At 51.7% G+C, this 16,112-nt stretch overlaps 1 protein-coding gene across 2 annotated transcripts in view; it reads right to left on the bottom strand.

Annotated features, from left to right (window-relative positions):
• Positions 1-833: 833 nt before the first annotated feature.
• The window catches only part of Sirpa (signal regulatory protein alpha), a 37,881-nt gene continuing 22,602 nt past the window's right edge, over positions 834-16,112 (bottom strand). Inside the window, exons 6-9 of one of the 2 annotated variants that reach the window (XM_070006911.1) lie at positions 14,485-14,592; positions 12,364-12,388; positions 5,522-5,573; positions 834-3,407 (exon numbers count right to left, since the gene is read on the bottom strand). In XM_070006911.1, the coding sequence (XP_069863012.1) occupies positions 3,144-3,407; positions 5,522-5,573; positions 12,364-12,388; positions 14,485-14,592 (449 nt within the window). In that variant the 3' untranslated portion in view covers positions 834-3,143. The remainder of the gene's footprint in view (positions 3,408-5,521; positions 5,574-12,363; positions 12,389-14,484; positions 14,593-16,112) is intronic. The other variant, XM_070006912.1, reaches the window with a different exon arrangement.

Below are 16,112 nucleotides of genomic sequence, written 5' to 3' on the forward strand. Positions count from 1 at the left end.
AAACAGCAAAATGCCAAAAATAGTGGTAGAGCGGGTAGAGCACCAGCCTTGAGCAAAACAAACAAACAAAATCCAAGTGAGACTATAGGGCCCTGAGTTCAAGGCCCAGTACTCACAACCAAAACAAAACAAAAAACCAGTAACTGACCTCATTGAATGATAAGGGTTGAAGGACTCGGTCAATGTAAAGTGCTGGCAAACAGTAAGCACTATGTATATTGCTATGTTAATACACTAGGGATTGCAGCATGATTATTGATTGTACTGATATTAATACTCTAATGCAAAGAAGGTAAAAAACAAGCATTTATTGAGCACCTACTACATTCATCCAGCAAGGGCTATTACAGGACAGGAATCAGATTCAGCGTTTGCTAGGGAAAGGCTCCAGGAAGAAGGGTACGGGGAAACAGGCCAACCAATACTCAGGGAGCCTCCCTTGTGCCAGGCCTGGAGCTCAGCGCCCTGTATCCTGCCTTCATCCCTATACGGGCGGGGAAGCACAACTGTCCCCATTGTACAGATGAGGGAGTCAAGTCTCAGGGGGTGATCTGTCCAAATGTCCACAACTACAAAGCAACAGAGCCAGATTCCAAACTTGGTGGTCTGTCTAGATTTACATCCCACCCCAAGCTAGGGAAAACAGAAGCTCCCACTGGAGAGGGAGGGGCACTGCCAACAGTGTGCAAGGCCTGGGCGCCTTGTCTCCCCCTTCCCCCACCCAACTCCTGGGACAGGCAGACGACAGCCTTCAAGAGGCCCCAGAACTTGATTCCCAAAAGACAAGAACACCACAAACACACGCACGCACGCACACGCAGTACCCAATGACATCAGTTAACCCAGAAATCTTTATTACAAAAATATTTTGCAAGCCAAAAAGTTTTAAGTTGCAACTATATACAAAAATGGGGCCTATTTCCTTCCCAACAGTCTGAAAATAAACTCCTGAAACCACCCTCCTTCCGCAGGGTTGTTTCAACCTCTTCCTTTTCCTCTGGGGTTCCATAAGACAGAGATGTGGGGACCCTCCAGGCTGCCTGGCTGAAGCTAGAGCTAGCCACATTCCCTTATATCCCCCTCCAAAGAGCAAAAGAAAATGAAATGAAAATGGCACCAAGGAAACGTCCTTTTAAAATCGTGTGTGTGTGTGTGTGTGTGTGTGTGTGTGCGCGCGCGCGTGTGTGTGTGTGTGTGTGTGTCTCCAAACATGCATGTGCTGTCTGGGCCAAAGAGGAAGAAGGAGGTTTACAAACCAACACTTTGGAACTGGGGAACCAGCCCAAGCAGTGGCTGAGCCACTGTGGCTCAGATGTATGGGAGCTCAGGCTTCTCAGCTAGTGTTATCCACATGGCCTGTGGGCTCAGCCCATTCCTGGATGCCACCCTGTAAAACACCAAGTGACCCATCCTACACAGCTGTCCTGTTGAACTCTTGGGGTTCCCCCCACCCTGGCCTCTACCCCCATTACACCTGCAGAAAACAGACAGGATGGCTCAGCTTTTCGCTTGGAAGGCTCAAGGCAGGAATCCCTCTGGCTTCCAGCAGCATCTGTGTCTGAATTCTAAGAGTTCTCCATGGAGGCTGAATGGGCAGGGTTACAATACTTGCTTGCCTGCACCCAATGAGGCTCAGCTGGAAGGAGGAGGAAGGGGTCAGAGGGTAACTGGGTCACAGCCTCTGCCCAACCTTCCTGAGACAGAGGGACAGCGGGGGATACATTCTGGCCCACCACTGGGCTATCTTGGCTGTGGTCAGCATGGATTCCAGTTTAATTCCCATGGAGCTTGGGAGCACACACACACACAAAGGAAGCATCTTCCTGGGGAGGGGGGGGGTCAGCTCAGAGGGAAAAGGGGTGCTCTTGCTCAAAGAGTTGGGCAGATGCCAGCTCAGTACCCCTCCCCTCCGCCTGTCCCTAAAGTGCTTGAGAGACAGTGGCCAGGGACATCAGGATTTCCCTCCCCTCTCCTCTTGGAAAAAAGAGCAGAGGGAGCTGAAGAAATGCACTTAGCATGGTGAGACCTGCTGACCTTAGAAGGGAGCAAGACTAGCCCCGTGGCTCAGCCCAGAACAAGGCCAAGTTAGTCCCAGAGAGATGGCAGAGCCCCTCCATGGAGCTGCCCCAGAGAGATCCTCCTTCTTGTCCTAGAAGAACCCGGACTCAGTTTCGGTAGGAAATCCCCTCCAGGGTAAGAAACTGTTAAATCTCAGACTGCACAAGACCCAACCAGGAACTTCAACACATGACAAAGAGCCAAGATAACCAAGTTGTTGTTTTAAGGGGAGAAAAAAAAAACAAAACGAAAACAAAAAAAAAAACAACCAAGAAATTTAAAAAAAACCCAAAACATAACACCACAGATCAAGTTTTCTAACACCTTGGCTTCAAGATTGCACGGTTCACATTTCTCAATAATTTACAGGCGTCCACAGCGTGCTGCTGTTAGTGCTAGCTGGAGGAAGCAAGCTCGGGTCTAGAAAGGAGATGCGGAGCACCCCAGATGGGTTTGATGGTTGTCCCAGGAGTCACCGCTGGCCCCGAGGAACAAGAGCGAGTCCCCCGCCTCCTCCAGGGCTTGTGGCTCATCAGCCCAGGGAAGGGGGGGTACACCAGGGTTGTTAATAGCAACCTCACCAGGTCTCCGATTGCAGGTCTCAAGGGTCTTTTTTTTCCAGCTTCTCCATGGATGGGACAGTTTGATCTAAAGGGCAATGTTCCCAAAGCCCCCAGTTGGGTGAAGGTGGTGGGCAGGAAGTGAGATCATCTTCCCTCCTCACCTGGAAGATCAGGCTCATGGAACATCAAAGGAGGTAGCCCTGGGGTCTCTCAACAACCACGACCCAGACCTGTGCTGGAGGTGGACAGAGGCAGGACAGTCCTTGGACTCTCGAGAAGTGCTGGCCAGGTCCTCGGCTGGTTGGATGATCTCCTCCTTCAGAGGTGGGGCCAAGATGGAGGAGGCATGAGCTGGAAATGCTGGAGAGCCAAGGGGGATAGATGGACAGGCAGATAAGAACCATCCCCATTCCTGGTCCTAGGGCCTTCTGGAAATGGGGCTGGCTGTCCTCGTCATGGCCGCTCCATGTAGGGCACAAGAAAGCTTGTGGGGCCAGACCCTAGAGCCGACGGGCATCTTGTTCACTTCCTCTGGACCTGGACACTAGCATACTCTGAGAAGGACGGCTCGGGCTTGGGGGCTGGCGGTTTGGGGGCCCGGTTGAGGTGGACCATGTCCAGGTCTGCGTAGGTGAGGGTGTCCTCCGACTTGGGCGGGGGGCCGCTCTGAATGCTGGCATACTCTGTGTGATTGTTTGGCTCGGCAGCCCGGGGGGCCGGCTTCTTCTCCTTGGGCAGGTTCAGGTCCGCATAAGTGATATCATTGATGTCATTGGTGTCCTGGATCTGAAAGACATCGCTGGAGGTCACTTTGGAGCTCTCAGCCCACTCACCCACCGAGTACCAGGTCTGGATGCTTCCGTCCCTCCGGTTGTCAGAGGCTCAGCCCTAGTGCAAATCCCTCTAGTCTTGAGAAGGAAAAACCACCTCTAGCCTTCCCCCTTTCACCCCACCTTCCTCCTCCCACAGCCTAAGGGATCTTCCTGAAATGCCCATAGAGTCACCTCTAAACTGTGGAACTGGGGATCCTTTCCCATGTCCACCCACCTGCCTGGTACATGCACCCTCCTCCTCATAGTAGGTATGTATCTTCCATGCACATCTCAGCCCCAGCATTTCTCCACCCTGAGATGCTTCCCTGACCCCATGTCCTTGGCCCAGGGCTCAGCCTCCACGTTCCCCGGCCTCACTCCCTGCATCAGTGTCACCACCAAGACTGTGTCTGTTTTGTGCCCTGAGTATATGTGATCTCCCGGGGAGTGGAGATACTCATTCATGTATATATGTACTCAACACATATTTGCTGGGTATTTCTTATGATGCTAATATCAAGAACTGGCACAGAAGCCCAATCTATTAGAATGGAGGGGAAGGAGGGAGGAATGGATGGTTGGATGGGTAGATCAATAACTGGATGGATGGATGAGTAATTGGATGATGGATGGGTGAGTGGCCGTATTGGGGAATGGATAGATAGATGGGTGGATGGATAAACGATATGGCAATACTTCTAACTCCACTCTGGGTGAAGCTGGAGCCTGGGAGACAGAACAAAAGCAGTGTGGGAATGACGTCTCCCATCAGTGGATCCAAAAGGCCTGGATTTCAATCCCAATTTTGCTTTGCCTAGCTGGGGGCCTTTGGGTAATCCATTACAACTTTCTAGGCCCCAGTTTTCCCAGCTGAAAAGTAGGGACACATAAGTAGTATCTTCAGCCAAGTACCAGTGGCTCACACCTGTAATCCTAGCTACTCAGGAGGCTAAGAGCTGAGGAATGAGGTTCAAAGCCAGCCCAGGCAGGAAGGTCCATGAAACTCTTATCTCCAATAAACTACTCAAAAACAAAAGCCAAAAAATGAAGCTTCAGCTCAAGTGGTAGAGTGCTAGCCTTGAGCAAACAAGCTCAGGGATAGTGTTCAGACCCTGGCACGCACGCATGCACGCACGCACGCACGCACGCACACACACACACACACACACACAGAGCACTATCTTCTTCACTGTCATCCTTTCCCTCAGAAAGCTTCTAAGGGAAGTCCAAAGGTAAAATGACTACTGAGAAAGTTTCTCTCTGCCACACCTGGCAACTGTCTTGTATTTGCTAATTGCCATCCAGGTTTGTGTCCAGGATTGCTGGGCAATCCTGGGGGAGGAAGACGGGGACGAAAGAGCAGGCCATGGTGTCTAGCGTATGAGCACCATGCTTCTCATAGCACAGCTCCTTGGACAGATCACATCTAAAACAATGCCAACTGCCTGGGAAATAAACAAGGGCAGCTGGCATTCTCTCAGTCAGGGTGTAGAGCAGGGCCTATCTCATTACAAGTGCTAAGGAGCCCAGAGCCTTTGGGGTCTGACAGCGTACATTGGTGACAGGCAGGGCTTCAGCTGCCTATGAAATCTCAGCAATGTGCTGGGAAGAAGCTGCCAGGTCAAGGGCAGGTGCCCCCAGGTGGGGTAATTAATAACATGTTGTCTTTCCATCAGCAAAGGCCAGAGAGGTCCTGGCAGGCTGCAGTGTACTGCTTTTCCAGGTGAGAGCCAGGCTGCAGGAGGAGGAAATAAAATGCTGTGGTTGGAGGAACTGGCTTGAGCAAAGGCTGGGTGGCAGGAAGGTAAAATCCACAAGTGGAGACTGAAACCAGACTTCAAAGCACACTGACACAGGCCGTACTATGACCGCTGTCCCCTGGAGTTGTGCAAAGGGGCAGCCATGATGCAAGAAGGATGCAACCAAGTCTGCAGGCTAGAACACCACCACAGAATTAGAGGAACTTGGGGAGGTACAGAGAGATCTGCCCTTCCCTCATCAGGGGCAGGTCTTAATTTAGAACCGGATCTTCAGCTTTGCCTGATGTAAGGAAATCACACCCGGAGTTTACCAGGAAGGGCGGCTCACCAAGGACTGTACCTGGGTTATTTCTCTGGCATTCTTCTCTGGCTCATGCAACCTAAAAAGGAAAGAGACGTACAGATAAAAATAACCGGGCTCTATCTCAAACGCTCATGCAAATCGATAAGAATAACATTTAGGTTCCACTTCCTATATTGAAAGGAAGGCAGGCATGAATGAATCATACACAGACCTAAGCAGCGTATCCAATGTTTGGACATGAGGGCCAATCTCACAAACAAGTAATTTTCAACAAGGCACTGGCTGTGTGTGTGTGTGTTTAAAAAAAATTGTTGGCCTGAGTCTCCGAGAAAGCTATTACTCAGAGAAGGAGTGGGGAGACAGGTGGGTATTCTCCTACACTGCTAATAGGAGAGGCAGCCAGGGCAGCCCTTGGGGAAACCCTTCCTATTTTAACTCACAATTCTACTTTCTTGGGGGAGGAGGCTCTCTGCCAAAAGGTAAGGTGGAAGAGAGAAGAACTTGTCAACTGGGACCAGTTTAGGAAATAAGGATAAATCTAGATGTTGAATTTTTTTCTTTAATTTTTAGGCTTTTAGATCGTAACTTATAATCATGCCTGGAAGCTTAGCTACTCAGGAGGCTGAGTCCTAGAGGATCAGGGTTGGAAGCCAACCTGGGCAGAAAAGTTCTGGAGACTCCATCTCTAAAAAAAATTACCAGCAAAAAGAAAACCAGACTGGAGGCATGGCTCAAGTGGGAGAGCACCAGCCAAGCAAGCAAGGGGAAGCCTGGGAGCTCAAACCCCAGTACTACATAAATAAATAACTAGATGAAAGTAAATTAACTGAATGAAATTACAAGGTATAAGAGGAGGGCTTCTTTATTTTTGTTATTAGTGTTAGGGATCAGAGCCAGGGCCTCCTACCTGCTAGTCAAAGGTTCCACCACAGAGCTACACCTCCAACCCCATCAGATGTATATGATAAGTTACAAACGATCACATTGGAATGGTCAGGGCAAGAGCTTAAGGCTGTGGGATAATCTCTATGATGACAAATGTACGATTAACCCTGGGAGGAAAATGCTAACAGCAGGGATCTTTATAGATTATTTTTCTTCCTTTTAGTTCCCTATGTTTTCCAAATGTTCTGTATTATAAATATCTATGTATTACTGGGGTTTTGTTTTTGTTTTTTTAAAGAGGAGAGGGAGAGAGATGTTCTGATTAATCAAAAAAGCTGTTCATGCACTTGATTCTGTAATTGGAGGCTGGGTCACGGTCAAGGTGATGAGCAAGTCAGCCACTGCCCCGGGTCGGGCAGCAGTTTGTGTAAATTCTCAAGCCAGCAGCTCCGGGCACGTGAGCCTGGATAATGTCAGACATGAGCACTGGGGCTTGGCAGTGGGGTTATTAATGGAGTTGGCTTGAGGACTTGGCTCACAGGCAATTCTGGGGCATGACAGGGCCCCACGTGGCACAGAAACAGCTTGCTAGGATCACAGAGATCAGCAAGCCTCGCCCCACCCCCTCCAACTTGAACACCTCTGTGGACCCCCACTGCCGATCCCCTTCAGGTTCAACTCACCCAGTGGAGTGCTGGGTAAACTCCCCTACTGGGCCCATTCATTCTCTCACTCTCGTGTACACTGTACTGACCATTTCTTGAGGGCTTCTTGATTCTTCACACTTGGTGCTTTCTGACCCCCTTATTCCTGGTGAACTTTCGGGCATCCTTCAAGACTATTCTGATGTTGCTTCCTCCAGAGGTTTTGCTAATGGTGGGCTGGGCTGCCTCTCCCTCGCCACCTCATTGTATTATCTCTGCTTTAGGCTGCTGTCTGCATGCTGTCTTGTCACAATAGTCAAGGCTGCCCAACAGACTTGGAATGAATGGCGGTCAGGTCCCAGGACCTTTGCATACTCAATGCTCTTACCTTGTCATCACCTGTCTTACTCTTCTTCCTCCTCTAAGTCCTAGTTTAAACATCCCATTTTAGGGGAAACCATCCCCAAACCACCAAACTCCATTCTCAGCAGATCCAGTCATCTCTTTCAAAGCATTATTTCACACTGTAAACAATTATCCGGTTTCTTGAGTCCATTTCTCCCCTGGTCTTTCTACCTCAGTGAATGGGACCACCAGTGTTCATACCAGGCTCAGGTTAGAGGTTGCAATATCCCCGATTCTCTCCTCCTTTACAATCCAGGTCTAACCAATCACAAGGCCAACCGGCTACTTCTAAAATCTATACATCGGATTTAGCCATTCTGTCACATCATTTCCCATATCCTGGCTTCCTGGGCTGCTAGGGCAGGGGGTAGGGGCTGTTTTTAAGAGGCATATATGCAAGCCAGGTATGGTGGTACATGCTTGTAATCCCAGCTATTTGGGAAGTAAAAACACAAGAATCATCATTTGAGGCCAGCACAGACAAAAAAAAAAAAAAATCAGCAAGACTCCATCTCAAAAACAAACTAAAAGCAAAAGGACCGAGGGTTCAGCTCTAAAAAAAGAAAAAAATTTGCATCGACGACGTCACATTGTTTCTTTGCTCAAAACACTCATGGTACTCCCCTGCACCACAGTGACAGCAGGGCTCTGCTTTCTGCCTGCCGTCCTCCCTTCCTCTCTCACTCCCTCCTTCCCTCCACCCCAGCAACTGAGGCCTCCTTCACGCTCCATAAACATGTCCAAGGCCTCAGGGCCTTGGCACTGACCGCTCCCTCCGTCTGGCCTAACTCCTGCCCCAGATGGACCCACAACTGATGCTCCCCATCCTTCAGCTGTCTTCTAAACATCACCTCCTTGGAGGAGCCTTCCCTGCTTGCCCCTAAGTCTCACCTCTGAGCTCGGCTCCATCCCTTGCCTGCCTTCATCTCATCTCCTCGGGCCCTGCAGCACTGTGGTGTCTGATAAGCTGAAAGACTGTGCATGCGCCCTGTGCAGAGTGACCGTGAAGCCACCACGCTAGTGCTGGGCTAACATACAACTGGCACTCCATAAATATTTATTTGTTGAGTGAATACTGAGCATTTCTCCTATTCTGTGCCAAGGACCAAAAGGCCAGGCTTAGCATATCCCCTACCTCCTTCTGTCGGCCCCCAGCTCAAATCTGGCACAGAGCTGGGCTCCATCCAAAGGAGTAAGCGAGGGAATCAGGAAAGCACTCATAGTCTAAGAATAAACGTAGTGATTGTGTGATAAGCGAACAAACGGCCACCCGAATGAACCCCAGTGCCCAATTAATGCAGCTGCCATGCTTTCTCTCGTCTGAGCCAGGAAGGGTGGTGGGCGGTGAGCTGCCAGTTATTCCTAACCAGGGAGTTAGGAGAGCGGGGTCCCTGTAGGGTCTCTGTGCTCAAAAGCAGCAGCGGTCTCCCCAGACACCTACCCCGAGGGGCCAGGTTGTCCCCTAAACCAACATCCTCGGAAAAGCGTCTGATCTCAGCAAGCCAGGCCGGAGCCGAGGCTGAACGCAAAGCCATCACGGCTCGCCAGCGACAGCTTTGGTTTCGAGAGATGAAAGGAGCGAGTGATCTCTCATGGCTCCCTGGGTAGCTCACGCTGGAAAAATATGAAACAGCCAGAAAACGGTTGGCTCCTCTGGGGAGGCAGGAACAGGAGGCAGGAGGCCCGGGAGCCGGGATGCAGAGCACCAGGGTTAATGCCAGCACGGGGTGGGGGGGTGGGGGGCGGGTGGGACCCAGGCTTCTCTGAGCCTTGGTCACTTGGTCACTTGCATCATATGATGGAATGAGGGCTCTGGAACTGCAGCTTGGACCAGCAGCCCCTAAGACAGGTGTAGAACCTGGAGGAGGGAGGGTCTGACTGCAGCTGATGTGCAAACACCATCCCCTCCTCTCCCACCCCCATCCGCAGCAGTACTTTCCCACACAGGTCTGGAACCACTGTCCTGTGACACAAAGTAAGAAGTCTCAGTCTCTGAGAAGTCAGATCACAAATGGATACATGCATAAAGGGGCAGATGGGTGCATAGGACATAGCAAATGATCAGTGAACAGCAGGTGAAGGCTGTTGGTCACTTCCCTTATGGACCCTTGTCCCTTTCATCCAGAAACTCACCATGTAACTTGGACAGGTAAGATGAGTGAAATATACAGACAATGAAGACAGAGTGGGTGATGGAGACGGGGGCAATGGGGAAGAGCTCAGAGGCTATGCAGATCTTAGCTGCAGCAGTCAGTCTGTTTGGTTACTTGTTCATTCAACAAACCTTGGCTGAGCACCCAATGGGAACATGAGGGACATAGGGGCTAAGTAGGGGACAGATACAGAGTCACCGTGAACACACTGGATATCAGGACCAGCCCAGAGGAGGCTCCCAGGAAGTTGCTTAGCCTGGTGAAGAGGCCATGCCCTCCTACCAAGCTCAGAAGAGCAGGAGGTGATCATGTTGCCTGCCATGCCACAGAACTCAACAGGTACAGTCCCTACAGCCTGCTATGTCCTCAGAGAGGACACAGGGAAAGGTCCTGGGTGGTGTGTGCAAAGGGGTTTACCTTAGTAGAGGCCACTCACTGTCCAAGAGCCAGGAGGTGCTAGGCACTGGTGGCTCACACCTGTAATCCTTAGCTACGCAGGAGGCTGAGATCTCAGGATTGACTCAGTTCAAAGCCAGCTCAGGCAGTAAAGTCCGTTACTCTTATCTCCAATATACCAGCGGAAAAACTGGAAATGGAGCTGTGGCTCAAAGTGGTAGAGCACTAACCTTGAGTAGAACAGCTCAGGGACAGTGCCCAAGCCATGAGTTCAAGCCCTACAACGGACTGAAAACAAACAAAAGAGCCAGGAGGAGAATGAGGATCCTGTGAATGGAAGAAGGACACAGCAGATATCATCCACTTAATGAGAAGACCACAGGATGGTCAGAACTGATGGTCTAAGCCAGAAGGAGGCAGGCCAAAGTCCTGGACCTTGAAGGCCAGGAGACACTGAGGCCTTTGGGCAGAGGATGGAGAGGAGTCTTGTCCCCAGAAAGGAGGAGCAGGTAGATGCTGCTTGTTCTGGGGAGAAGGCAGCCAGGAGGGTGGCCCAGAAAGTGGCCTGTAGAGCTGCATCCCAAGGGCAGCGGGTGCCCTTTCTCCCTTGCTGGCAGGGTGGGGCACACAAGCTCCCTAGAGCCTCTGGGGCAGGGGAGACGCTCTTGCTATATGCAACCTGGGAGCCTAGTAGTTCCTCCATCCCAACACCCAACGCCTACAGTTCCCTAACTAGGGTACAGTTATCCCCTCCCTCCACCCCCAACCCTGAGTTGAGCCTGACTCTACATCAATCCATCAGCAAACCCTCTTTGCTCTCCAAGATACTTCCCGAATCTGACCATCTGTCATCTTCCTCTGCTTGGACCACTGCAGCAGCCTTTCCACAGGCCTCTCTGCCTCCACCTTCACCACCTACATCCAGATTTCCACTTCCAGAGAGGGTGAGAAGAAAAGTAGGACCACAAGCCAGGCACTGGTGGTTCATGTCTTTAATCCCAACTACTCAGGAGCCTGAGATCTGAGGATCACAGTTCAAAGCCAGCCTGGTCAGGAAGGTCCGTGAGACTCTCATCTCCAATTAACCACCAGAAAACCAGAAGTGGAGCTGTGGCTCAAAGTGGCAGAGTGCTAGCCTTGGGCAGAAAAAGCTCAGGGACAGTGCCCAGGCCCTGAGTTCAAGCCCCACAACCAACAAGAAAAAAGTAGAACCACATTCTGCCTATGATTTATCATACCCCCCTTCTCAAAGTCCTTCTTGCAGCCACAGGCCCTGGACTACTGTCTCCCATTCTAAGGTCACACAGCTGCTCTGCAATTCTGAAATCCAGGACACTTAAAAAGCAACCAATAAACACACACAGAAGTATCTGCAGTCATGGGGCAGTAAAACCCTGCCGGCCCCCACAGGAGGCTGTTCGATCTTATCAGTCACTGTAGTAGGGAGTATGGAAGCACACAGCACACTCGCCGGTGGACCCGTACCCGGTTAGGCTGGGTGGAGGCTCCTTCCTAGCAAGCCAACGAGGCCTTACTAAGAGGCTGCAGTATATGGGGCTGCTACTAAGAGCCCAGGACCTGCTCCCCTCCCCGCTGTCCCCCTGCCCGGCCACATCCCACACCATGACCCTGGCCCTCCCTGCCTGCTCTCCTGCTCCTGAAGCTGCCTTTGTCACACCCTCAGTTCCACAGCTAGAGGATCTGCTCAGACCCCCTCTCCAGGCAGCCGCTCACTCTGCCTATGACCTCTAAAACCTCTCCCCCTTCCCCCCTCCCCCACCATGGTAGACCTCCACCTTCATGCTAGATCAGACCATCATCTAACAGAACTTGCTAGATCATTTCACATCCATATTTACCACGTGTGCCCCTCCTCCCCACATCTCAGCCCCACGGCAGCCTGGGCTCATTCTGGTTCACAGACCTATCCCCAGCACACGCGACAGTGACACATAGTAGTGATTCTGCAACAAATCACTGCCAACGGGAATCCACACAGATGTGCCCTCTCTGTGACAGCGTCGCCCCAGAGCCCCTGGCCAGGCTGTGAATTTCAGGGGGGCTCGACATGACTCCATCACCCTAGCGTTCATCCCAGCCACGCCCACCGGGGTGCTCAGCCGACAGCCGCTGAAGAAAGGTAAGAGAGACGCCCACTAGAGCCTGCACACAGGGTGTACGCGAGCGCCACAGTCCACGCAGGATTACAAACCAATGCGAAGAGGTTACAAAAGCCAACAGGATGTGGACAGGCACCTGAGTGACAGTCAAGTGACAAAATGTGGCTTTGGGGACCACAAAAAAATAAAACAAAAAACAAACACTTGTGTCCCCCCTTCCCCTCTCCGCCCCCCCCCCCCCCCCAGCCCAGTGATGCACTTACCTCGTGGAAGAAGTAGAGCCCTTGGCTAGAAGAGAATAGAAAAGAAAAAGCTAGTTAAGCACAGTTCGTTCACCTAAGTATCTTCTGGGGAAAGGGGTGGGGCGGCAAAGGTTTGCCTGCAGGGCTGTGGTGAATTCCTTCCTTGAACCTGGACAAACCACCGCCCCCTCCATGCCCAGCCAATGGGTGGTCCTCTCTCTTCCAGGAAGCAAGAGGCAGTGGAGTGAGTCAGGCCCTCCCATGCTTCTGGAGATTTCCACAGCCCCCAAACAGCTTTCAACCTTGGATGGGTCCAGGCTGAACCTTACCTGTGCTTGAGCAGAAACCTCTAGCAAGCCCTGTTAGGTTTCACAGCAGGAGATGGGGAGCAGGTGTGACCCCCAGGCTGGCCACCCATGCACTTTGCTGTGTGACCCAGGGTAGGACCCTTCCCCTCTCTGAGCTTCTTAAAACGCCTAAGATCGGCCTGCACATCCATTTATGTACACATCACCATGTTGCCAGACAGCAAGCGTCCGCCTGGCACAGAGGTTTTCAGCCTGTGATACGGGGTATCCCACAGAGCAGGCTCCGAGGCTCCGCAGCCATCTGACTCCCATTTTACAGTAAATTTGTAATTAAAAAGCAACACGCGTGCTCAAATGTGCCTGGCGCCACACTCCAACAGGCTGGAGGCTGCCCTGGTGTGGGAGCTCCAGCAGCCTGGGTAAGCAGGCTGGGGCCTGGACAGGGCCTGGCTGTGGGAGTGAGCTGGGGTGGGGGGCAGGGGGAAGGCTGTCCCTCAGCACCCCACATCCACATGGAGGCCCAGGAGTCCAGATACTGAGTCACACATCATCTCAAGGGCAGGGACAGGATGGGGGTGGGTCCTCATTTCATACCAGAGACTGGTGTCTCCCCAGACTTAACGTTGGCAAGTGTTAGGGTTGAGATGGGGATAGCCCCCCCCACACACACAGGTGAGGTGGAGGCGGGGGGGGGCCCCCCAGGGTCCAGGGGGTCCCACCATGGCTCATGGCTTTGAATCCTAGCTTCATCTACGAGCTGTCAGGCCCCAGCAGGTTTTGGATTGTTCCCAGGCCTCTGTCACCTCGTGTGTAGATTGGTTCAGTAAATCCTTCCCCTTCCCCAGGAAGGACAGAACCTGGGGTTGGGGGCAGAGGAGGAAGAGGGGTACAGAAACAAAGCGTGACATGCACAACCAGCCAGGGCCCACGCACAGGATGGCTCAGGGCCGTGGCGTGGCTCATGGGGGGCAAGGGGCGTCACAACCAGCATTTTTAATAGGAAAAAAAAAACCCCAGGATCTGACCGAAAAAAGAAAATACCAGTTTCATTTTTATATAAAGGGTTGTGTTGGGTTGAGACGTGAAATGTTATTTCTATGGTTTGTGGTTAAAAAAAAAAAAAAAAAAAAAGGTCTTGGAAATATCAATTTAAAATTGCCTCCTGAGAGCGTGAAGAAGGAAACCTGCAGAATGAGGCTCTAGAGTGTGTGACAGTAAACTTGAGCCCTGGAACTACCCTCCGAGACAGGCAGGGCTGTACCCATCTTACAGATGAGGAAACCAAGGCGAGAGACGCAGAACTGACTGTGTAGAGTAGATGCCAAGGACCTGGAGACTCGCTGCCAGAAACGAGGGAGAGACTGTGACTTCAGGAGCCTGTGCTGTGAGCCAGGCTCCTCCCTAACCTCACAGCCTCCATCCATCCCATTGGCCCAGCCTTGGAGACGGCTGGGAGTACTCACTCTGCCTCTGTCTGGTCTCCTACCCAGGGCAAGCATGCTACCCAGCCAGGTTAGAGGAAAGCAGAGCTCTGCCAGGCAGCTCCTGGGAATGACTGTCCTCTCTGAGTCTCCTCTCGCCACCCTGGCAGCCCTCTGCTCTCATCTCCTATGAGGTTGTGAGACCTGGGGCAGTGACAGCCATGTCTGTAGCCATGAGGAGAAGTGGTGAGGAACCCTCCCAACTCCAACATGGTGAAGCTACTGCACCAGTCACTGGCTTTGCATTTCTTATCCCTAGAAGTCACCAACGCCCCTAGAGTACCCAGTGGCCACATCCTCCAGGAAGGACAGACGAGAGCAAACTCTGAGAAAGAAGAGGGGACTCCACCTACCTTTCTTCTGTTTGATTCGGAGGAGGTAGAGGACTGCCATCAGCAGGACCACCAACAGGGCACACACCACACCCACCACGATGAAGATATTCCAGCTATTTGTGCCATCTGAAGATCACACAGAAGAGAACCTTCACCGGTACAGATAAGAAATGGGGAAAAACAGAAGCCCACCGCCCTTTCTTACTACACAGGCACTGCTGGCCAAGAAGCTGGGTCTCCTGAGACATCAGGAGCCACCTGGGCCTCTCAGTGAGGACTGGCATACACTCACCTACATGGGTCATCCATGATGGTACAAATGTCATACCTAGGGGGCCACCAGGGAAAATACTGCTAATGGCAGCCCCTGAAGGAAGCCCCAACTTCCTCTCCTGAGGAGCAGAGATCTGTCTATCCCCCACCTCCATCTGAAATGACCTATGCTGGGCAGCCACCGCTGGAGCCTAAATTCCCCTGACACTTGAATCAGCAACTGACTATCCTTGGCCGGGATGGGGGAGGGGTCCTCTGTAGAGCAACCTGGGCTGGCCACTCATCTAGGAGCTCTGAGTCAGGTCACCAGAGACAGAGTCAGTGGCTGGGGCAGGCAGGTGGGTTCAGGGCCCAAGCAGAAGGTTCTAGTCTAGAACATAGCAGGAAGTCAGTAGGGCTCTGTACCATGGAAACACAGGTTCAAATGAACACCCAAACACATTTGTTTCACAGGCTCCACAAGTAAGCTGAACCCTCCTGGCTTCCCCCTGCTCAGGAAACCAATAATCATCTCCACCTGAGTGGAAAGTTATAAGAATCATCCAAGAAACCAGCTGCCCACTGACTCCTGTGCCCTCTCTTGAAAGACTGGAGGGCCTACTGTATACCCTAAAGCTAAAGGAGCAAGGGGAGGCTCAGAGAGAGCACTGATTGATCCAAGGTCACACAGCAAGTCAGTGACAGAATCACAGTGGACACGCATGCGTCCCTCACCAGGAGCTGTGTGCTATGAAATTCGGGTACTGGGGACATCAAAGTATATCTGACATGATTTTGGAGGACACTATGTGGGGCTTCACAAAGAACGTATGAAGACATAGTTCTAATCCATTCAAAGGCTTTGCTATGGACAACTCATCAGCCATGGTGGTGACAGGTGCCAGAACATTCCACTGAAAAGCCACCAAGGTGCAGTGCTTTTCAAGGACAAGATGGGAACCAATAAGCCATGAAAAGAGGGCTGAGAAAACGCCACCCTGATACCCTGGCACTGACACAATATGACCTTTATCCTAAACCACTGTGCCCTTGGCCTACAAATGCACCTCTAGAAATGGTCTCCAAGGAGACGGTCACACACAGGACAGAGCACATGCAAGGAGAGCCAGTGAACCACAGCCAGTGGCCTGCTCCACTCCTGAGGGCAGAGGGTACCGAGTGAGGGCAGGACAGGAGAGCCATGCAGAACGGACGTAACAACTGTCAGATGAAGGAGGCACAAGGATCCAACTCCCCTCTCCTTCAATATATGTTTATGTCCACAGATCCACGGAGCCATGCTAGTTCCAAACTGCACCAAACTCCTACAGTGCCACTCGGTGTGTGAACTGACTTTAAAACTCAACGTTCTAGACTTCTAGATTCATCTATAG

Source organism: Dipodomys merriami, unplaced genomic scaffold (assembly GCF_024711535.1).
Source record: "Dipodomys merriami isolate MVZ:Mamm:240054 unplaced genomic scaffold, mDipMer1.0.p SCAF_7, whole genome shotgun sequence".
In the NCBI taxonomy this organism is placed as follows: Eukaryota; Metazoa; Chordata; class Mammalia; order Rodentia; family Heteromyidae; genus Dipodomys; species Dipodomys merriami.